The sequence below is a fragment of the Chaetodon auriga genome, chromosome 1, assembly GCF_051107435.1.
Source record: "Chaetodon auriga isolate fChaAug3 chromosome 1, fChaAug3.hap1, whole genome shotgun sequence".
NCBI lineage: Eukaryota > Metazoa > Chordata > Actinopteri > Chaetodontiformes > Chaetodontidae > Chaetodon > Chaetodon auriga.
Window position 1 is genome coordinate 22664404 of NC_135074.1, and position 24593 is coordinate 22688996.

Genomic DNA, 24593 nt, shown 5'->3' on the forward strand with positions numbered 1-24593 from the left:
GTTAACAAACTCACAGACTCTTAAACTGCCGGATATAGCATGTAAAAATAAACCTTCCTGTAATCTCTGCAAGAGGCAGAAGTACAGGTTTACACTGTTAAAGCACTTATTCACCAAAACCCGCTGAATGCAGCTCTGTCAGGGTTTTGATAAGAGTTTTAAATAATCTTATTTTAGCTTTTCAGGCATGACAAATTTTCACATGCACGTCAAGCATGTTCGTTTGTGAGCTCCGTTATCGCACGACACAACACAGCGCTTTTCAGGGTTTGAGCGGAGGAAGTGTCTGTCAACCATACCTGGATACACACAAGACAAGCACGCTGGCTGCTCAGAAAGCAGATGAATGCATGAAGCGAGCGTGACAAGAAAACAGATAAGACAAATAAATCAGGCCTTGCATCAAGACAACGTCATTGTACACACAAACAAACACGCACACAACCCAGCAGACTGCCTCGATTCAGCAGGAGATTGTGGTGAAGTGTTGTTCAGTGTGCGTGAGTGAGCTCAGAGTACCTGCCTGCTCTGATTCATAGACAAACCACAGAGTGAAACTGGGCCTTTTATGTATGTGTGTGTGTGTGTGTGTGTGTGTTTGTGTGTGTTAGGGCATGTGCGAGCATGTTTGCATGAGGAGGGGGAGAAACACATATAGTGTCGCCTTTTGGATTACTGTTCTGCCAGCAGCCAAGACTGACCATGACCTGCAGATGGCAGAGAAAAAAGGCTCCCGAGAAAAGTTAAAAAAGCCCCGGGATGTTTTCTTTTTCCTTCCGTCTTCAGTTCCCATAAAGGGGGCATTGTTTTAAAACTGAAAACAGTCGCCTGCTCAGAGGTGTTACAGAAGCGTGTTCTGGAGCAGGGTTTCTCAGAGAAGGACGGAGGGCAGTGAAATATGATTTATTTAGTTAAAACCAACAGGAGAGGAGAGGAGAGGAAAAGAGGAGGGAAAGAGAAGGGAAGGGAAAGCAAAAGAAAGAAGGAAAGAAAGGAGAGCAAAGGAGAGGATAAAAGGAAAGGAGGGGGCAGAAAGGAAAGGAGAGGACAGGAGATAGGGAGAGGAGAGGGAAGGAAAAGAAGGGAGCACAGAGAGGAGAAAGGAGGAGAAAGGGAAGACGGCATGAAGGGAAGAAGGGTAGGGAATGAGAGGAAAGAAAACAAGCAGAGGTAAAGAAAGTAAAGGAAAAGAAAAGAAAGGAAATGAAAGGAGAGGAGAGGAGGGGATGGGAGAGGAGAGGCACATTAAGACCGTAAGTCATTTTAATCTATTTTGCCTGGAGTCAGGCTCAGCTTACCATCAGCCCTTATCTCTGTGTACTTCCTCCTCCACATCAATAAACACGCTCCTCCCTACATACATTAACAGTTGGCAAAACACATATTTAGCCTTAGTAAATTCAGCCCCTGTCAGAAATCTGACAGCACCCACCTGAACTACAACAAAAGCCGCTTCCCCTTCTGTCTGTCTGTCCGTCCATGTACCTTTTTCCTCCCCTTCTTCTCCCTCTCTTCTCTCTCTGCTCCTCTCTCTTTCCTCCACAAGGCTTAAAAGTCAATATTTGAGGATCTGTTGCAGCTCTTGAACACTTCAAAGAGCACAGAGCTCCGCTGTGAACATAGCCTTTAATATGCCGTTCAGGAAAAGAAGCAGAGGGGGTCAATAAAGTGGGGCACGAGTGCTTCTTGTAGGAAAGAATGTATATGTGTGTGTGTGTGTGTGTGTGTGTGTGTGTGTGTGTGTGTCTCATATGTGTAGGTCAAACATCCTTTTATACATGCTGCACGCGCAGAAACACAGGTCAGGTTTAGCACCCGTTGACTCATTAAGAACCCCCCCCCCCCACACACACACACACACACACACACACACACACACACACACATACACAGAACCAGAGAGAGCTGCCACAGTTTTAAGAGGCAGAGTGAAAATAATAATATCATAATAAAGCTTTCATTAGCTTTCAAAGGTGGCTCTGTGTGAGGCTGTTGAGGGTTTCCTGTGGCTGGCCTGTGGGAGCTGTTCGATGTCTGCAAAGGAGCCAACAGGGCCAAATGCACACAGCATGCCAGTGATCACCCTGCTGAACTGGATAATTACATTTGATTTACGAGAAGATGATATGGAACATAAGGTTCAAGGGTGTGAAAGTGGTAAGCTGTGTAATTTCACCTCGTTGACTGGCCTACAAAAGGGGAGCCATTACGTTATTGATTAGCTTAGTCAGAATAACCCCTAATCAAGAGTGTGATGTGCATGAATGCAGAGTGGCACGAAGCACTCCTGCAAAGCAAGCTTGTTAAAGTGACAGCAGTGAAGTTATATCAGGGCATCCATTACAGCCTCTCTGTTAGAGCTCATACAGGGGTTACGAGTAACGAGAGGTTTCAGTGGAAAATTGAATATTGTTCTCTGGTTTGGTAAAAGGTAAAAGGAAGAAAACGCTGAATATGTTGCCTCTGTTACTGTGAAATTTGAAGTTATTCAGATTCTCTGGATTCTCCTTCACAGCGACAGATTTACATCTTAATAGAGATCTGAGAGGGGTGACGTTGTCTGCCATTTTAATTCAGTGTGTAAAACCCAGGATAAACATCTGTATATCTCAACTATTCATCTAGTTGACTGTGTGGAGTAAACACAGCAGCCTCTCTGTTGTTTGCATGACGTTGGATGTGTCATTGATTTTAGGGCAGACAATAACTGACATCATGGATTACCCTCAATTAGTTTTTGATTGATACACATTTTGATTGATTTACAGTGACATCGATCAGAGAAAAGCAGAAAATCCTCATGTTTGAAGCTGAGACCAGAAAAAACATTTTAACTTGAGAATAGACTTAATGAATATCGTCTAATTGTTGCCATTTGATTTTCTGCAGAATCGATTCATCTTTTCACATTTTGTACTGTCTGTTTCTAACCCTAATATTTGACATTTGCGTCCTTATCTGTCATGTCGTGTCTTGAAAGCCTCTGATATCTACTGTTTAATGACAAAATAAAAACCAAGTAAAGCCATTTTACTCTTTACTGCAGTTTCTGGAGTTTAAAAGCAGTTCCGAACCAGCCTGAGAGGAGTGAAGAAGCTTATTTAAAACTTATTTCTAACCTGCGTGTAAAAACTGTCACATCACCATCAAAGTAAAAAGATGAACAAAAACTGAAGTGATGCTAAAATTGTCCCTTTTGAACTAATTACAGAAAAATGAAAAGTCATTATCATCAGCGATTGTGAAGCGGCCATCAGACACTGGACTCCCAGCAGTAAAAACAACACTCATTTGTCACTCATGTCAGGATACGAGTGATAAGCAGCTCAATTATGCCATTATATCTGCCATGTAGGGGAGAAGGACAGGATGAGGGCGGAAGAGAAGAAGAGGGGAGAGTGGGAGCAGACAGTGGGCTTGGTGTGTTGCTGTGTGTTGCCATGTTTAGTATTTCATCGGCCAGACGACTACAGACTAATCCCTGGAGACTCCTTCCTTACTCAGGAAATACTTCCTTCCGTCAGACTGACAGAAGAAGTGATTTCTCTTCTCCAAACAACTATAGTGAAACAGAGAAGCACAATCCTGTAAAACATGCCAAGAGTGATGTGGAAGAAGGGAAAAAAAAAAAATCACAGTGATGTTTTCATAAAGACTGCAGTGTGTTTGTGGTGAGCAGTTTCCTCTTGGTATCAGTTATATCGTCATTTTTCCCAGTCAAATGTCCTGATGTGCGAGAGAGCACAGCCTTCCTTTGCATCTGGACATCTAAATTATTTAAAGAATGATTTGGTTTCACTTGAGGTCTCCTTCCAGAAAAAGAGCCTATTATGGCCCTGAACCATTTACTTAACATACCACCAAATCAAAGTAACATGGTTTGTGTGGAAAGTCCTGAGTGTCAGCTCAGTCTTCGCTCTACACTGCTGTAACAGCTGTAAATAAGTCAGCTCTGCTGCACAAACATCGCACTGGAACATTACCTCGCTGGTCTCCACGCAGCTCAATGCTATGTAAATCTCTAAAAGGAAATAAAAACTGTGTAAATCTGTCATAAAGATACGGCTCCTGTTCAGCAGCAGTGTGCTGTATCATCTAATCTAGAAAATGGCCCTAAGACAACAGCCAGAAGCCATAAATCTCCATTTCAAACGGGCACACAGGAGACAAACAATGTAAAGTGCTGACTAGTGTGTGTATTTTTAGGGCTCATCTCCATGCAGTGAGTGGTTACAGCTCTGTGTGTGTGTGTGTGTGTGTGTGTGTGTGTGTGTGTGTGTGTGTGTGTGTGTGTGCGTGTATGCAAAAGAGACAGAGACAAAATGTAAGACAGAAGACGTCCGTATGTATTCCTGTTGGCAGTGCGCGTGACTGCCGAAGTTCACCTCTGGGACACAGCAGCGCTTCAGGATTTGAAGAAGTGAGTCACCTGAACTGGATCTCCTGAGCAACAGTAAACTGAGCACACACACGCAGAATGATGGAGAGTCAGCAATTAGCTCCACGTCTGACACTATAAAAGCTCTCAAGGGTTTCTCGGGAAACAAAAGATAAGGATGCTGGGTCATAAAACGTTACTTATGGAAAAAGACAATACAAAACTGCTACTTGCACTCCTGAAGTTTCTGTGCTTCAAAAGCCTCAAATGAAATTAAAAACACAACGTGAAAGAGAAGAATGAGAGCTCGGCAACATGCTACGTACAGCAAACAAACACGTTCACGTCGAGGTCATTGTGAAACATTTTAGGAAATACAGTTATTCGCTCTGTGTCAGAGAGTTGGACACAATCCTCATGTCTGTCTGGTAGATATGAAGCTACAGCTAGCAGACAGTTAGCTTAGCATAATAGCTGGAAACAGCTAATCTGGTTCTGCGTAAGGTAACAAAATTCTCCTATCAGCACCTCCAAAGCTCACTAATTAACCCATTAAATCTTGATGGGTTAATCCACACAAATAGCAAACAAAAAAACACAGTTTTGTGGGTTTGTGCCAGACTATTTCTTAGACTGGCAAACAGCAGCGATTCCAGGAAGTCACAGCTTCCAGACAAAAAAAATGCTAGTTGCATTAATATGCTAGGTGCTAGTAGGCTTTTTTTTTTTGCTACCTTTGCCAGAGCTAGGCTAGTTGTTTCCCTCTGTTTCCAGTCCAGTTCAATCTAACTCCCTGCCAGAAAACAAATGTGAATATTCCACAAAATGTCGAACAATTCCTGTAAATACAGAGAACGATAACAAGATTAGAGAAGCGCTACGCTAACCAGCATGTCTGACACAGGAGCCGCAATAGGAGACAGGGGGGAAAAACAGCCGTGGTCGGTCAGACTACGTTGTTTCTTTGCAGCAGCCCAAACGCCTGGATTGTTGAGGGGTATTGACTCTGAATAATCCTGCTTCCCTCTAAATCCTCATCCTCTGACTTCAAACGCTATGCAAAGACTTTCAATAGAATCTGGCATCCTCCCAACTTTCTCTCCGTCAGTCGCTCATTCTTCTTCTTCGCATTCTTTTTCACCCTCTGTCCTCCCCTGGATCAACTGTCCAGCCTTGAATCACAAAGCCAAGCCCAAATTCTGTGGACGTCTCGAGGAGAGGCCCCTGCAATGGCTGGCGCACACACACACACACACACACACACACACACACACACACACCAATGCACGCACACTCTCACACTCCTCTTGTAGGAGTGACAACAAAGACGGCACGGCTGTAGACCCGGTGGACAAAGAGTCTGATAAATGAAAGGTCCCACACAAAGGAGCAGAGAGCAGGTTAGAGAGGATTTGAAGGCCAGCTGTGAGAATCAACCAATGAAACCTTCAAACCAATCCAACCACCACTCAATATATTCATTTTATGCAAGTATTTACCACACATCACACAGGCCTGCTTGGTGGCTTACTGTTGGAATTCAAACTTTCCCACACAAACAAGATGCACAAATAAGATGCACTTATTTTTGTGGATGGACTAATGGTATGCTGGTGTCCACAGCCATGCTAGTGGAACGTCAGCATGCTAACATGCTCACAATAAATATGCTAAAATACTGATGTTTACCACGTATCATGCTTACCATGGTGATGCTAGCATGGCTGTATGCTAACATTTGTTAATCAGGTTTACAGGAATGTCATGTTTTGCAGGTATTTTGTCATAAAACAAAGTACAGGATGAATTGAAATATTTATGTGTTGATGGCACTTGATGAAATTGTATGGGATGAGCAATGTTTTAATTTATCCAGAGGAGAACAAGAATGTCTGTCCTGACTGTCACAGTAAACCTGTCCACTGCAGGTGTATTTCAATCAAAACCACAAATCTCGACTATGCCCGAGAGGAAAAGTCCTGGGATCGACGGTGGTTCATTGTCTAAGGACCATAAATATAAGTACAAAATTTTCTGTATATTTCACAGGATAGATAAAGCTTTTGACCTGCTGGTGGCGCTAAAGGAAATGTCAGGAGTGTCACCAAAGTGAGTCGGATTCATCCTTAGAGCATCGTGCATGTCTGTATTAAATTTCACAGCAATCCATCGTGGTTGTTGAGATATTACAGTCTGGACCAAAGTGGTGGACCAAGCGAGCAACTGAGAGACAGACATCTTCATTTAGCCACAGAGCTATTCTGTGGATAACCTCCAGTCATTTTACAGACAGAAACTACTCATATTGCTTTACAACTTTGTGTTTGCAATGCTGCTTGCTCCAAATCTTAATGCTAAACTTGTATTTGTAGCATCAAGTCTTTTTTTTCCATAACCAGTCACGTAACTTTTGACAAGATAAGACAAAAAGCAGCCTCTGTATGACACAGCCTGGTGTTTTTTGAGGGATATTTAACGTAGGGAATGTTCATTTTCAAGACAAAAGATCCTAAAATGCAGAGTCCTATAAAAAGCTGCATATTTTCCCCTGACTGAGGCGAGCAGCCAATTTGTGACCAACATAGAAAGTTTACTGGAAGAGAACACTGTGTTACTGTAGTCAGTGATGCAGCGCTGCTCAGGGCTGGTCACAGCACAATATCTGTCCTTGGTAAGAAATTACAGTTTTGAACTTGAAATTCTTGGAGAAATGTGGAATGCAAAGGAGCAGTTAGGTAAGTGTGGTGGCTGCTGCAGCACCGCTTTTAGAACAACTTTTTGCACTAAATCCCCTGGAGAGCGGCCCGGTGATCACACTGGAATATTAAAGTAAACAGAATGTGTTTACGCAACATTCAGATTTCTGAAGCAGCTACAAACCTGATTCCACAGACGTCGTGATGCTCCGTGAAACAAATAAAAACAGAATGCAATGATTTGCAAATGAACTGTGTTTACTGACATGTAGTAATATCCTTCATACAATCACGTGTTCACGAAGCGGTGAACCTCGCTCCATCCCTGCCTGTGAACGACTGAGTCTGTCACCAATGAACCTGTTTACCTGTGGAATGTTCCAAACAGGTGTTTTTGGAGCATTCCACAACTTTCCCAGTCTTTTGTTGCTCCTGTCCCAACTTGTTTGAAACATGCTGCTGCATCAAATTCAGAATAAGCAGATATTTAGAAAAATGGATGACGATGAGGTGACATTGTCTTTGTACTGTTTTCAATTGAGCATATGTCAAAAAGGTTTAGCAAGTTCTGCTTTATTAATGTTTTACACAGCGTCCCATTTTTCATAGTGATGCAGCTAGATGATATTGCCACAAACCTGATCTCAACTTCTCACCAGCAGATTAACGAGAGCATCTCCAACCGCGATCATTGCACTGAACTCAGTGTCTCACACGCTCGACAAAACAAATAAACAAGGATTTAACAAAAAGTACTGTGGATTTTGGCTTTAACTGGGCCTTTAATAATCAATATAAGATGTGTCTTGAGTGTTTTTATGTTTTTCACTAGTAGCAGGAGCTCAGTAGTGGTGTCAGTTGTTGTTGAGTGTAAACCACGTTGGGTGTAAGGAGTAGCATGGTCTCCAGTCAGGACCTGAATAGCACAAAGAAAATTTGCTGTGTATACTTGCCTCTCGGGGCTTCAAGTCGGACTTATAGATTTGTCAGGCTTTGAACGACACATGTGTAAGGTAGATCATAAGCACATCACATCAGAGAGACACAATTTGTTATTCATTGAAATAGATTCAAATAATGAGACAAATTCATTCTTTTAGTTCTTCAAACAAAACAGTGTTCACATTCAACTAAAGGCAGCTATAGAGGATTCATTCAGATTTAAATGTCAAAACACAGCTGAAAAAAATAAGAAACAAGGCTGAACAAAGGCTGTTTTTCTAAGCTCATGAAAAGCTGACATTCTGTAGATATATGGTTTACTCATGGCACATAAGCTCTGGCCTGATCGGTGTACAGCGATACATTACTGGGCTGCACAAAATGAACTCTCAGCAGCCAGATTTGTCACACATAAAACGTCCCAGTGTTGTAATGTGCCTCAGACGGCAGCGCACTTGAAGGTCAGAGTTGAAGTTGCTTACTGTCTCTTGCATGATGTCTTTCTTACTTTTCTGACTCTTCAATCAAATCAAAAATATTCTTTTATGGGATGCAAACCCAGGATGTTGTGGTGACATTATGGGCGTTAGCTGGCTGAGTGCTTACTTTACTGGACTTAACACAACCAGGATTTATGCACTGAAATGGAAACTCTGCTGCACAAACCTTTAAAACATCATCTGTCTAATCAGCAGCAATCAAAACAACTTTACCCCCCCCCCAACTGAGACCTCCTCGTTTGGCACAGTGTGAGTTGTTCTAATTTGATGGCTGATTGTGGTCTCCACTCAGTCAAGCTGTGGGGCCACTGCCACTCAACTATGTCCCTTTTTCAATTCAAAGAGCAAAAGATGGGCAGTGGATCCTTTCAAAGCCGGTAAACAGAAACACAATTAGCATTTATGAGTGCAAATAGCAAGTAATGAGAACAACAGACGAGCTTTCCACTTCAACGAAACCAGCACTGGGTCCTGACTCTGTCCTGGCTGTTTGATCTTACATTCATCAGCACCATTTGTGTGCCTGACAAAACAGTAGCTCACAATTAGACGCAGGCAAATAAAAAAAAAGCAAAGGCTGACTAACTGCGTCTGCTGGATTCCTGGGTCTCATGTTGACTAGCACTGTTTTTTCTTCCCAGGCTGGAAACCAAAATGAGACACTGACTGTGAGGAAGCCCACAAGCCACAGAGTGTTAATGACCACAGCAGCATCATGCCACAGACATTCAAGAAACAGCAGCATTAGATTTACAACTGCCGGTCTCTACGTGCTCATCAAGAGGTCATGTAATATTGGTAGAAGCTTGAAGGTGAATTATGGGATATTAAAAGAACGCTATCTTTTCTCTATTGCCTTTGCTCTCATAACATACTGACTAACGCTCTGCCTTCAGATTAACCATGAAATATACAGCACAAGTAAGAATGACTTCTTACAGCAGGAAAAGGTAATCATTTTCAGAAATGCACTATTTTGTGTTCTTATCAAGAGATAAAAAGATAGAAAACACTTTAAAGTCTGTGCATGCATGGATTTGGAGATAGCCAGGAGATGGTTATCTAATCTCAGCATAAAGACTGGAATCAGAGGGAAACAGCTAGCCTGGCTCTGTCCAAAGGCTACAATATACACCTACCAACACGTCAAAATGTCACTAATTGAGCCATTGTGCCTCATGTAAACAAACTGACATGTGAAATGACAGCAGCTGGGTTTGAGTCTCTGCTGGTTGTCTGACAAATTCTCTGTAAATAAGGTCAGTGTGCACAGACAGAAATGTTTATAGCACGTAACTCCCTGCAAAGCCACAACCGCACGTTTTCCATTTCTGCATAGATTAAACCAGCAAGATAGTGTGTGAATGAGTGATGTGTCGATAGGAGGATTTGAGCCAGGATAGCTGTTCCTCCACACTTTCAGTCTAAACTAGGCTAATCACCTAATCACCTGGGCTAGCTCACTGCTTAACAAACTGATATGATAGTGGTATCTGTCTTCCCATCGTCTCACGTCCCGGAATGTCAAACTAGTCTTTCACAGCAATAGTTGGACATTTTGTGAAATGTGCTTCTGGAGTTTCTGAACCTGCTGGTTGCTGGATGTTGTTGTCTTTGGACAAAGCCAAGCTAGGTGTTTCCCTCTATTTCCAGTCTTTATGCTAAGCTAGGCTAACTATCTTCAGACTAAGTCATTACTTAACAAACCGATATGAGAGCGGTGTCGACCCTCCCATCGTCTCATTTTCTCAAATATGCTTCATGTTTCAAGTTTTAGGCTGGATTTCATGACCTGTGGACAGAGCCATGCTCGCTGTTTCCCCCTGCTTCCAGTCTTTATGCTAAGCTAAAGGAAATGACTGCTGACAGATGTGAGAGTGGTTCCGCTCTTCTCATCTAACGGCCTGCAAGAAAGTCTATTTCTCAAAATTACAAACTATTCTTCTGAGGGGGGTCACAAGCCAGAACATTCAAAACTACTAGTTTATATGTTTATAGGCCCAGTTGGACCATGACTGACTGGGACCAAGTTATGACAAAATCCTTCGCTTTCTGCACCACAAAAGGAAGGACACTGACTGTACTATTTACAGAATCCTCCAGTTTTGTAGTCAGCACAAGGCAGTACACTACTTTCCAAAGAGTTTCTCAAATCCTGTCCCAGAGGAGGCATTCCTTTGATCTGCTGATCTCAGACCGTTTTGCTATGATTTGAATGCGCCTCCTCAGACACGCTGTCAGGCATTTAACAGCTGATTCATAGTGGGTTCCTGGGTTTTATTTGACTCCAGCCTCACGGGGCGCTGGGATTGCACAGGTTGGTTGCCATGGATGTAAGAAAAACCTGCATGAGATGAAAAAGACTCTCCCCTGAAGCCCCGCTCAGCAGGCTGCATATTTGTGCATTGTGTGGACGACATGCAGGAACCCCACAACGGGTGAAGGAAAACATGCAATCCTGAGAGACTTACTGACAGACCAGGAGCAGGAGGGGAGAAGAAAGTGACGTGCAGGAAGACGCAAAGGACGTCTGCTTGACAGCATGCCATCGGCTCCGTCTTTATTCTTTCCATTTTTCCCCTCTCCAGTTGCCCAGCTATCTTTTGGCTGTGAAATGACTTGAAAGGCAGTGGTCAGGTTCATTTAAGGACATTTCTCTGAAGAAAAGAAAAAGCTATAATGAACCATTACTGTGGGATAAGCTGCGCTTTGATGCTTTACTCATAATTAACAGCTCTGGCGCTTGTTTCCATTTATTTGTGTTACTCATTATGTTAAAGTATGAGCGCTTTTTCTCCATAAAAGATGCCCTTGAACATTTCTTTTTTAACTGTGGCCCATTACAAGCCCAAAAATATGAGCATCAAGCCCCCCTGGAAAGAAACATTTTAAATAGCATTTTATTGGTTGGTGTAATTTCTCAGTGTCTCCTGAGTGTTTCAGACTGTTATCCATCTGCATTCCTCTAATTTCTTCATCCCCCCTCTGCCTTCAGCCACATCACATAAAGATGCCTAATTGAAGGCTTTGCACAAAACAAATGACCACATTAGCCTGCCCCCTTTTAACTCATCCTTCTTCCTGTCTGTGGTTGTAATGCATTACACACTCTGCTTGTTCTCTGTTGTCTCTCAAATTACAGTACAGGCTGCCAATCATTTGGAGTCTAAAACGAAGGGACTTGTTTTTCTGCAAAACCCCAACCCACCCACCTCCTGTCTATTTCCAGCTTGTATTCCGCACAAGTGTTTTGTGGTGAAGCAGAATGTAAAATTTTATTTCAATTTCAAGATGATCTGCAAAAGTTGCTGGCCCTTTCCCACTTCCATTTTCATTCCCATTTTAATCTGAAAACAACCTTGCAGTCACACAAGATGAATAACAAACTATTCACTCGTATTAATTCACCATAATTGAACGCTTCCTAGTCAGGAAAGATGGATTAAATGCTTGACTTGTGTTTCTTTTATGCCCACACATGGACAGTAAAATAGCTCTTCTACCCCTCCACTCTGTTAAGAGCTAAGAACCTGCCAGACATTTCTGTCCCTCTGTGCTTCCCATACATATGGTGCCACAGTGTGTTTTCTCCATGTGACAAAGGCTCTTAAAACCTCTATGGCCAAGCAGAACAATGCCACGTGGGTGGCTCTCTCTCTGCCTGTGTGTGTATGGTTTGTGTGTGTGTGTGTAAACATATTGCTGACTGTGAGTCGAAAAGTCTGCATCAATATTTGAACGAGTATCCGCTTTCATCAGCACAGATTTACCTCAACAGGAACAAACAATACTGAACAGGTGGAGAAGAACACTTACGTTTTTCATGTGCAGATTAATTGATTACCATAAACCACTTTTTACCAATTTTGTCGTAATGATTGATCAATGAGTGATCTGACCGATAACTTTCAATAGAAGATCTATTTGGATTACAGCCCAAAGGATTAGTCAGCTAAAGCTATCCTGTGGAGTTTTTGACCACTAATAGAGCTACGGAGCGGGTCCCTGTTTCGTTTGCATCGTGCACACAAACGAATGTGTTTCACATGCTGGTCCCCTGATCAACAGCAGGTGGTAGTAACCCAGCAACAAACAAAGTAATGCACCAGCAAAATCAGCAAAGAAGACGCAAGCCAACCAATAAACATGGCGGTAAACAACTCGGGACTTAAACTGTTAAAAATCAGCTTCGCAAATGTTTTATGAGGAACAAAATGCACTGAATATGTTTATCATTAGACAATCAACATAAAACTGAAAGCAACTGTTTCAAGTCATTTTTCAAGCAAAAATACCAAACATGGTATCCGCTCTGCTTCCTGCTTCTCAAATGTGAATGTTTGCTGGCTTTTGAGGGGCAGTTTACTAAATTTTAGAGACCATTCAATTATTAAAGACATCCAGAACATGACCACCAGATTAATCAGTAATGAAAATAACACGTAGCCGCAGCCCTACGTCGGACGGTGATTAAATAAATCACAAAAACACCTTGCGAACATGACATAATGATTTAATGTAATATTCAGAGCAGTTATGCAGCTGCTTTGACTCCAATACGAGACTTAAATTGCTGAGCGTCTGTTGCCACTTGGATTATCCAGCCTGGATGTTGGAAGCAGCCGCCAATGTTTGTTGACTGATGTGAGCCGATGTTGACAGGGAACTCTGTTTGGTTTGGCAGGAGCGTGAACTGGCTGCCATTCCACATATGAAACCATGTGAGCGCTGCTCATTTTGTGAGGGCTTTTTTAACAGCTTCCAGCTCCTGCAGCCTTTTCTGACAATCCTATCAACCCCTAGACTGTCACTGGTGCAATTCCTGTCAAAAAGACCAAAACTAACAATGAACTGATCCAACTAAAAAGTACTGTCCTGTGTAGCTAAGGCAGCTTTAGCTTACCGTTTTTTTCTGTGCCAAAGTCCTCCATTGTTTTCCAAAAACTATTAAAAACACATCAGTGAGCCACATTACTGCACTGACCAACATGTTCCTTCATTTGAGTCAATGACACATACTCTGTCCCGCTGTAAATACTCATTAGAGCACTGTTTTAACCCACCGCTGGAAACAGTCTCCAACAAAATACTCAAAATATTCCTTACTCCAGTAACATTTGCCTTAAAAAAACACACTCCGACAACTTTCATAAGGCTGTTTGCAACTTCTCTAAGCTAACAGTATTTTAGAGGCGGCATGCTTCATAAACATTATCATAAATGCTGAGTATTTTAGCTCAACATCAGAGCCTGAGTCAAACATCTGACGAGAAAAAACGGGCATTGCCCCTGCAAACCGCAACGAAAACACTGTGATCATGCCCGACTCTCCTATAAATCATTTGAGTTTAGGAGGAGGATAACAGCACGTCTTTAAACCGAGAGGCATCGTTAAAGGGAATTGGCCTAATGATATGTCTGCACATTCAAGTCATAAGCTCTGTATTTGTTGCCTACCCATTTCAGCCGTCATATGACAGCTATCAGCTAGAGTGGGAGAAACATCCCACTCTGGGCAGGGAGAACACACAGACAGAGGCGAGTCGTTGCCTGTAAGTCAAACGTCAGTCAGTGCTGAGTGACAGGACGGACAGGAATGGAAAACAATGAGAGCAAGAGGTTGAAAACAAATGCGGGGATGGACTGCAGCTTGTTTATGATGGGATTGCTGCATTCCAGTAGAGTAAAGGTGAGGATTTGGGTTTCTTATCAGGATACAGTAAAGCAGGACAGCTTTAACAGGAAGAAAGGCTATTAGTAAAAGCCCCAGTACACATCCCTGACAGACAGCCTCCTCCTGGGTCTCCTGCAGGAACAGCCAGCCTATCTAATCTCAAGATCAGAGTGTAGTGGTAGATCTGGAAGGAGGACAGACCCAGCTCTGTTTGCTCTGATGTGGAGCCTCACTGCATGCACACACACACACACACACACACACACACACACACACATACACACACACACACACACACTCTGACTCATGCACTGTTTTTACAACACCCACACAAACCCTAACTACTAAATGTATACTGCAACTGGGAAATACACACAAACATCTACGCACACACAATTATCCGTGTAAACATTAGCGCACTCGTCTCGGCACGCGTCTATGAAGTTTAACAGCGATGCCCACATGCGCAAATTGTTAACTCTTACCTTGAAAAGCAGCAACGTTACGCGAGATGAGAAACTTGAGGCTGGAGCTGGAGGTCTGAAGAAGGTTCTGGATGTCTCTCCGGGCCGCCACCTGGTACTTCTCCTCCATCTTCTTGGTGCAGCATGTCAGGTTTTTGGACATGCACACCTGAAGGTCTGAACCTGAGAGTCATTGAGATTAAATGTTGGGATTTTAACACATTAAGGACAGGAGTCTGGGTTAAAACTGGACAAAACTAAGAAGCTGGGTGGCTCCGTGTTGGACTTACAGTAAGAAGGACTCCATCTTTTGTCATTTCTGTGTGGAATTTGACAGCCCCAGTTTGTGCCTCTCATGTACTACCATCACATTCCAGTCTCAGATATAAGCATTTGTTTCTCTAAAATAAATACCCAGCATCGTTTGAAAACCCCAGGCTGTCTTTTAGTAATGCTTAGCTCTGTTTCCAGAATCTCCAAAGACCCTTCTAACTCTCCGGGTGACCTGTTTCTCAATCTTCAACTGCATTTCCAAATCCAGTTAGCCAGAAATGAAAAATATATATGCATTTGCTCTTTTGGATCAACAAAAGCTATATTAATGCATGATACTACTAGAAAATACTAAATAATAGAAAGTAACATCAATATGATCAAATATAACTGATAATAAAGTTTTTGTTTTACCTTGTATTAACTAAGCAAAGACGTTACATCATCTACGGCTAACATCGCAGTTTGGACAAGGAAACAGATGCATCAGGTGACTTGGAAAATGGGTTAAAAGTGTTTTTAATGCTTTTTTAAAACAGGTATATATTGTTTAAATGACCTCCTGCTTTTTTCAGACATTTCCAGGTATGTATTTTTCAGAGGAAGGAATACTTGCTAACACATTAGAGGCAAAAACTGGGGCTGAGCATTTGCATGCTCTCTTTAAGGTGCTCCACTTTCCTTCATACATTCCAAAGTCAGGTGGATTTGACACCCTGAGCTGCCTGAAGGGATGAATAAGTGAGTGTGTCTGACTATCATCTGTATTATCTGTGTGATAAACTGCCAACTGTCCAAACTGACACAGCTTTTCTTCTTTTAGCAGCATTCATCAGCAAGAGAACAAGACTACAGCCATGCTAACATGCGAATGTTCAGCAGGTATAATGACTGCTGCGTTCTGAGTTTTGTGTGTTTGTACTCTAATATTTGCAAATTAACACTCAACACAAAGTATCGATGAGGCTGATGGGAATTTAATTAGTTTCATAGGTTGATCATCAACCAAAGCATTGGACAAATTAAAATTTTGACATGCTGGCGGTTCTTTACAAAACATCAGGCGATCACCAAATTTCACAGCAGTCAGTCATTTCACTCAAAGTCAACCTGTTGGTGGCACCAGAGTAGCGGTGCCCAAACTTTTTCCCATGGAAGGTCAAAGATGAAACTGAATCATGGGCCCCAGGCAACATGGAACATTGCACAAGGATCCCAGGTTCCCCTAACTGACTTACTTCCTGCTCAAAATGTCACCGTGCCCACCATGCTCAAACATCTGTCGGGCCAAATCAAACCTTATGTCAGAAGAAGAAACAGTAATGGTAGTACACCTGCCTAAAACATAAGTTAAGGTACAGTGGTTGTGAGTTTCGGTGCACAAGTTAAAAAATGCTTTAGTGGAGCGAGAAAACCAAAACACCTCGATCCCGAGAGAAGATCTGAGTCAAAGCGTTATCGCCTCACCAAGTGATGTGTCTCAGGTTTTCCACTATGAGTACATGTAAGCAATCTGCACACATACGGGACAATCAAAACATCTTAAAAGCGACCCAAAACTCTGCAAAAAGCCTCCCTGACATGCCTGGGCAGAGCATGCAGGGCTGTTGCCAGAGACGCTATCAGCTCCCCGTGTGAGGAGGGAGCAGAGCAGGCGATGGCACACGTGGAGGAATTCAAACTCTCCCAGATAAGACAACCTGAAAGCGCCCCAGGTCTTGCTTTTTTTTAAAATGCTTCCCAGAACTATTTCCATTTCCAACACCACAGACAACAGCTTTGTTTGGACGAGGTGTCAGACTTCTGACTTGCTGCGTTCTGACCTAAACTGGAGGGCTGTTTGGCACTTCTCATTACATGGAAACGTCTCTCTCTCTCGGATTCCTGGAATTTCTGGAGGTTATTTTTCACAAGCCCACACTCAATTATAGATAAGTTCTAAAATCACGCTCTATGATCAACTCCACGTCCCGCTATCTCCCATAACCTTATCTAACGTATTTCACTACATTAATCTGAATCCATCAAGGAAACGATTAACATCTTTCCAATGTCACGATGCATTTGGACTTGAAGACCTTTTAGCTGCGTGAAGCTGCCAGAGAGGTCAACGGAGGTGCACTTATAAACAGTAGCAAGTGTTTTTACAGGGAGAGCAGCCACTGAATCAGGAGCTTATCATCACTTAAACTACACGAGATACCCACTGCACACAATTTATCTCACAGAAAGCACTTTTCAGATTGAAATTCTGCAAAGAAACAGCACAGAGATGCAAATCCACACAGGCTCATTTCAGGGGCAGGAGCAGCGATGGCATTACGAGGGTTATTTAGAGGTTTAGGGGGCATTTGAGGGTTTTCTGTCAATTGAATTGGTTTCCTCACAGCAGTGAAAAGGAGAGGAAAGGGGTGGCGAAGTTTATAGGGAGCAGTTAGTGGCAGGATGGCAGTCAGCACCATTAAGATTTACTTTTCCAAGAGGAGCACAGGGCAGCAGCAGCAGCAACAAGCCGTGCAGTCAATGACAGCCCACATGAAGTATCCACACCCATAATTCCCCCCAAATCTTGCGCATGAGTATCATGTGGAATTACATTATGGGTGGTGCACAGAAAGTTAAGTGAAGCCTAGTTTACCTAACTTTACACAAAATAATTCCTGTTTATCCCCACAAGCCACTTATCTGCTTTAGTCAGCTGGAAGGAGCAGAGTTTGGAGTTTCTTTTCCTTTTTTTCATCACAACCAACAAGTAATCTCTGGAGCTTTAGATCCTAATTTCATAGGATTAAAACAGCACATTTTATATTAGCCCAAGTACAGCTGGTAACACGGTGAAGTAATCAATGAGTGATGCTGTTTAAGATGCATCTCCAAATGTGAAGTGCTCGAAAATGTATTTGAAATATCCAATAATATTTATGATGAAGATGACATACTGCTGAAGTTTAACTAGTGTAGTAGGTCTATGACTTTTGTGACTTTTATTCTTGCATTCATTTGACACACATGGAGTATTTCCCCTAAATATCTAGATTTTAAAGTCACGTAAAAAGATGCCATTTAAACAGCTCAAAGCTCCCCTGGTCTGCTGCCTGTATCATTATCATAAATGCACACACGCCTCTAAAAATGTGTTTAAAAGGTGTGTTTTGTACTTCAAGAAGCCTGAAAATGACAGGTTAAAAGCTACAGAGCAGCTAATGAGCTCTGCAGGGAGGTAATATTGTGTTGAGGAACATCTCGAGCATATTTCTGTCAGTCAGCAGTTGGCATGTTGATTGTTTGGTTGCTATGAAGATGTAAACGAGGAAAATGTAGAAATGATGCAGAAGAACTGGCTGGTTTGTAAGAATTGAACTACAAATCACACAGTAGCACACACTAATGCTCAGTCTGGACTGGGATTAACTCAAACATACCTGGTCTGGGACCTAAAGGCAATAATTGATTTGGTCCAATTTGCCGGAGTTGGAAAACTTTGCGCACTTCCTCGCATCTGTTCGCTCTTCCAAACCCGAATCCAGAGCAGCACACCAGGAAGAAAAAGTAGTTCGTCCACTGCACAAACATTTTTAATAATATCCTGGGTTATTTTTTAAAAAAATAAAAAAAAAAATGTCTGGAAGTTAAGGTTTCCTCTGAACCTCTAGTCCGCTCAGGTGAGCCCCGTCCACATTTCAGGTTTCAGGATTCGGCGTCGAACATGTGGCGTTTGTGTTTAGGTCGAGGAAACGCTGCAGATGATCATTTAAATCCAGACACTGAGGGAAAGTGGCTGCGGTGCGACTCTGCCTGAAAGCGGCATGTTGTCCAAGTTGGTTGGAGCGACAGCAGAGGCGGTACCGTAACGTTACCTGCAGTCCGCGGATGGATGCGCGGCCGACCTGCAGCCGGACAGCGCCATCTGGTGGTCAGCGCCCAGCTTCAACGTAAGACTGCTGTGTTTTTAATCACCGTTCATCAGTGTGCAGGCTGCAGAGATGAAGGAAGCCACCCCAGAAAGTATGTTTGACGTTTTTTTAATCATTATCTTAAAAAAAGGATAGTGTCGTGGGTTTTACAGGGATTTATTAAAAGGCTGATCAAGCAAAATTAAGCCAAAGTTAAATCACATCTGACAGCCTTAAATAATTTAATTGGAAAACTTTTACCCCAACTAGATTCTTGTGTAATGACAACTGCTCGCCTACTAGTTCACTTAATCCTACAAATAAGAGGTTATGGGTTTGATTTTTCATTAGATAATGAAAAACCATATGAGAGCTGCTTTCATGTGCTGTTCTTAATGTGGAGTTACTGCATCAAGATTACACTGAAAAGGATTTGGGTGTTTACACATCGGATTAAAATGTCTAGTTGACATGATCTTTTGGTTTAGGAAAAAAAAAACTAGATTTCAAGACCTATTTAAGTCTTTCAAGGTCATTTCATGTTTTAGAGCACGCCCCATGTTTGCCATGTAAGTCTTGGTATGTAAATGAATCCCCTGAACAATCCAATCACTTGTCTTCTTCAGCCAGCACTGCTCTCAAATGCAGACTCCTGGATATTGCTTTAATATATCTGGGGGTTGACTGCACCACTGCTGCAAACTCAGTTTAAGGATACAAGTTTAAAATATGCAGCAGTAAACACCCAGCTGGGCTACATGATTCATTTATTGTGGTGGCAAAGTTGCACATCGTGACACCACTTTGAGTAATTCAGGTAAATTGTTTAATCAGATTGCAGACAGAATCAATTTGACTGGAAAAACTGTTGTCCAAAACACTGAGTTTTTACATGTTTCTTATGACGGTGGCTTCCAAAACCACCTTTTCAAAAGCCTAAACTCCAGGTGTACAGCATCAACTGACACCCGGAAAAAACAAACTGCTTTAAACACCAGTCTAAAATATACACTTAATGTTCACATTAACTGTGACATCTGTATAATAAAGAATTCAGAGGAAGAAAGTACAAAAAAATTTAATATATTTCAAGCAACATTACAATTAACCACTTTAGACTCATCCCCATCAGTAATCAAACACATTTCACAGTGACCAAACTGGCCAAAACGAGACATGTAGTTCAGCACAGCAGTTTTCAATCAACACTCAAGGCAAGATACAGGTCGCCCATCTCCTCGTACCCACACAGGCCGGGACAAGTGCAATACCTCCATGTACACAGCATTGCTACCTATCCCCACCTGCACAGGAAGGGACATCTCCAAATATTCAAGCTGTCATACGCCTCCAGGTATGTACAAATACCCACCATGTAGTGAAAAACAATCTTGATGAAAAGCAATTCTTCTTGGCAGAACACAGTTCACCAACCTAGTCAGTTTTGCATGGATTTGCACAGCAGACAACAGTAAAAGCTGAATGCAAACCAGCAAAACTGACCATGCGATGATTAATGTGTGAGTCCTCGACAGTTACAAACACCTGAGCTTCAGAAAGATGCAGTTAGTTAGAAGTACTTCAAGTGCTCACATTGCAGTAGATAGAAAACACTACCTGCACTATAAGCACTTTAGTACTGCTGAAACTGTCACTGGATGAGAACTTGCAAGTACTCCTTGCTTTTAAACAGCGTTACATGTGTGTTATGTAACCAGATTGTGTTTGATGTGACACCCCCAAAACCAAAAAAAAACAGGTGGAGAGCAAGCAGGCCACCATCAGTTTTGCATAGATTTGCACAACTCATCTATTCTTGTAGTGCAACTATGCAAAACTAGCAGAGAACTGCGAGATATTTGAGCCCAATTAGAAATTACAAATGGTCTGGTGGCGCATATCACAGCCCCTTATGCCAGAAGGAGCACTTAGGGCAGTAGGTGCTAGTCTATTTCACTATCTGCACTAGATGCACCTTAGCACAAAGACAGTACTTCAAATGACATGTAACATCAATGGATCTGCACATCAGTGTCAGGGTATTGCTGTAAGTGCCTCCACTGCAGTAGGTATGACATAGTACTACCTGCACTGTAAGCACTTTGACAATACACAGACTGACTACAGTATCGCTGCCCTCCAGCATCATGGGAAAGATGGTCACACTGCTCCATGCTGCAGCTGTGCTTGGGATGCTACACTTCAGGGTGGATCTGTAAATAAAAAAAAGACATGTGATTATTATTACTATTGTATTATAGGACATTGCAACAAGTTACATACGCAGATTGATGCGTGCGCACGTGTACAAAATTCCTTCTAATATACGTAAAACTAGGAGTTCATACTTCCCACATACGAAATATGCACCATCATTGTTCGTTAGTCAGTAATTAGACGAGTTGTTGTGACACAAGGTGTTATGATTTATTACAGCAGCACGAGGTCACTGAAAACATGAATGAGCAGCACAGCCTGCGGCCCGCGTTCCCTGCGACACGGGAGCGCCTGCGCACGGAACGGTGTTGTTCACCCCTCCCCCACCGTCTTTAACATGGCGCCTCGAAGTGCGCCAACCTTAGCATAAATGACTTAAAACCAATCAACCCATACGCCAGCGTAGTGTTGCACACTGAAATTTCCAAGTGCGTGTTGTCTATTTAAAGGAAATACCACGGCTTGCGGTTTGGGACTTCCTAGAAAACACGGCCACCGTCCCCGTAGGAACAGAGGCTAGCAGCCAACAGCAGCCGTGCGCTGGTCGGGCAGGTAGCTTAGCTGCTGCGAGCTGGTGTTAGCTTGTCGAAAACATGGCAAACCGTGTTAATGATACAACAGTTACCCCATCACTGGGGGTGGTACGGGAGCAGTGAGGCTGTTCTCAGTAAAAACAGCTGGCTCATTTTTATATTTAGTTCACAAGCTAATAAAATTGAGTTTGACGACACTGATTAGCCGCTAGCCAACAACAAACGAGCACACGTTTGAAAATACGCCAACGGTGTATTTATCCCGTCGGATTGGCTCCATTTAACTACTTTTATCCTTATTTAACGGGGATCCCTGCCCTGGTGGCGTTGTGTTTGTGCACACCCCGCAAAACTACTATTAAGTTTATGCGGCTAGGCTAAGATAGCTAAGCTAAAACGCGCGGCCTAAAACTGCCCCATGTGCTGCTGCTTTGTTCTGGGGGGCACTTTAACTCACACACCACTGCACTCGAGACTAAGCAACAAATTAAGCAGATTTACAAACTTACTTTTAAAATATCGGGCTAGCATATTTATACAAACTCGAGGATTGTTATTAGGAGGCCGTATTTTTTCCAACTAGTTGCTAAAGCGCAGCGGAGAAAGCTCCGGACAGCTTTTCAAATCTCCCTCATTCGCTCAATGGTGGAGCAGAGGGGGCTGCCATGCGCCTCACGTTACACTGTTTTCATCGCAAGCATATCATTTATGTGTTAATGTTTGGATATCCCCGCCAACATGATATTAAGATACGTAAAACAGGCGCAAAACACACCGTTCGATATTTCATTCACCAAAACAGAGATTAGAAAATAAGCCAAAACCCGACTTCCTTGCCGATAAACATGCGCTCGGTAGACACTCACCAGCCGAAATCCACCATCTTCGCTCACTTGCTTGGGCTGCCGTGTAGTCTCTTACCGACAAAAGAGCGAAATAAATACGTAACTAATCCGAAAACTTTTCTACCGGAGGACAAAACCGAAACATAAAGTGAAATCCGAGCCGATTGCGAGTCAATTTGCAGCCCAGATACGCTGGTTAAAAATGATTGCGGGGTTAGGAAAGTGGCGCGAAGGCGACCAGTTGGTAACCATGTGGGTGAATGAAGGGCGGCTCCCACTGAACGTAAATATCTAGCTACAACCCCCAACTCTCCCCATTAGCATACATAAACTACGGTACTTCCGACCCACATCTCCAACCAAACAGCCTCCACCTCTCCCAGGGAAGGAGAGGGAAACAGAAAGGGATCGATGCGGTTTTCAACACCTTTTAATATATAAAAAAATGTATGCATGCATAACGGGAAACAGCCCGCTGAGCCGTCCAGTTTTATGGCCATTAAAGTTTTACATTATAATGAAAATATATAGAATGTGAAAGCGCGGACTCCGTTTTTTGATCTTAATCCAAAATATTGGCGCTGATTTGTAAAACTATTCTATGTATTGAGCACATTTCATTCTTTAAGTGTCCTCAATGTTCGATTCAGTGCAAAATTAAAACGACTAATTAACCTGTTGCTGCTCCACAACACGTTATAATCAGCCCACAGAGGGTTATTATCACATGTATCGATCTGTAACTCATATATATCAATTAGTTGAATTTCTGTCGGCCTCCATACAAACAGACAATAAAGAAAAATATTTTATATATATATATTCTCATTCTGAAATGAAGCAAGTTTTACATAGTTTTGTAAATTTTAGGCTAATTCAGGCCACCTTTAATTATTCAATGATATGACAGTTAACGTGGTCAGTTATATTCTTAAAGACATGAACACGTTTGTACACTATAAATTAATATAACTATGCATATATCAAATTCATTTTTTTATTAATTAAGAACATCATGAACCCAGAGTCTGTGAATCGTGAAAAGGAGGATAAAGGTCTATGAAGTGGGATAATTAACTTTTTTTTTTTTTTTAAGTCTTTGAATAAAAGGCCTTGCTAGTCAAAGAAACATTATTCAGTTCATTAAATCAAAATAGACTAACAGTGATATCAGACTGCAGTTGATTCTCTAGCTTTTGAAAACTTGTTTTTATTATTTTTAAAGTTATTTATAGAGAGACAATCAAGTATTTTGGATTGGCATCCAAATTATCTGTTTTGGGGAAAATTTTACTTAATTAGTTTTGAGAAACACTTCAACAGAAATTCCACAAAAACTTTTACAAAAATGAGCTCCAACAAATGATTGAAACACTTGGAGCTGAAATAATAATAATCTACAGTCCAGATAAGTGAAATGTAAGAATGAAAGAGATAAAGAAGGTTTTAAATGAAATTTAAACAGTTGTTTTAAGTTAGTAAATCAATTTTTAACATTAGTTTATTACAAATATTTTTGCATTTTGCCCTCAAAATAGTTCAAGGCAACATACACCAGTATTCCTCTTACATTATAAACCAATGAAAACTACAGATATTTGGTTTTTGAAGTGTGAAAAGTTGCAGTAATTAAAACATACATGGTTTATAAAATGTATAGAATGTGTATGCTCCTCTTTGAAATTAACCATAATATCTGTAACATCTCATGCCCACAGAGGGCTCATGTCCCACTCCTGCTTTCTTCTCCTATTGAAATCAAAATGACTGCATGTTGTGGAGACTTTACATCTAAAGGCACAAGCCATCAAACCACAACAGAAGAGAAGTTGAGTTCTGCAACAAATCCGGGGCCCCCAGACAGGATGTAGGGCCCACAGTCAACACTCCACACTTTTTCTGCTCTTTGTTTAAAGGAACATCTCTATGAACGCTTTAACATTTATTTCCATTCACAGAATTGATAAAACACTTCACAGTGAGATGCCTCAGATGCACATTTCAGATGGTCGCTGTGTTCTGCAAAGCTGACTCTGCATTTAACAGCACTTTGTGCACGGTGTCATCTTTGTGGACTCTGTTGAAGATAACCTCCCAAACTTCCATCTTTTGTGTTTTCTAACATGTTTGTAGTGGGATGACCATGACTTTGAATTTGCACTTTGACCAGAAGAGTTA

The 24593-nt window shown here is 42.0% G+C and overlaps 1 protein-coding gene across 1 annotated transcript in view; it reads right to left on the minus strand.

The window, feature by feature from the left end:
• Window positions 1-18722, minus strand: part of gpc5a (glypican 5a) — a 121250-nt gene extending 102528 nt beyond the window's left edge. Inside the window, exons 1-2 of the mRNA XM_076730204.1 lie at window positions 18350-18722; window positions 14676-14837 (exon numbers count right to left, since the gene is read on the minus strand). Of these exons, the coding sequence (XP_076586319.1) occupies window positions 14676-14837; window positions 18350-18500 (313 nt within the window). The 5' untranslated portion in view covers window positions 18501-18722. The remainder of the gene's footprint in view (window positions 1-14675; window positions 14838-18349) is intronic.
• Window positions 18723-24593: the final 5871 nt, after the last annotated feature.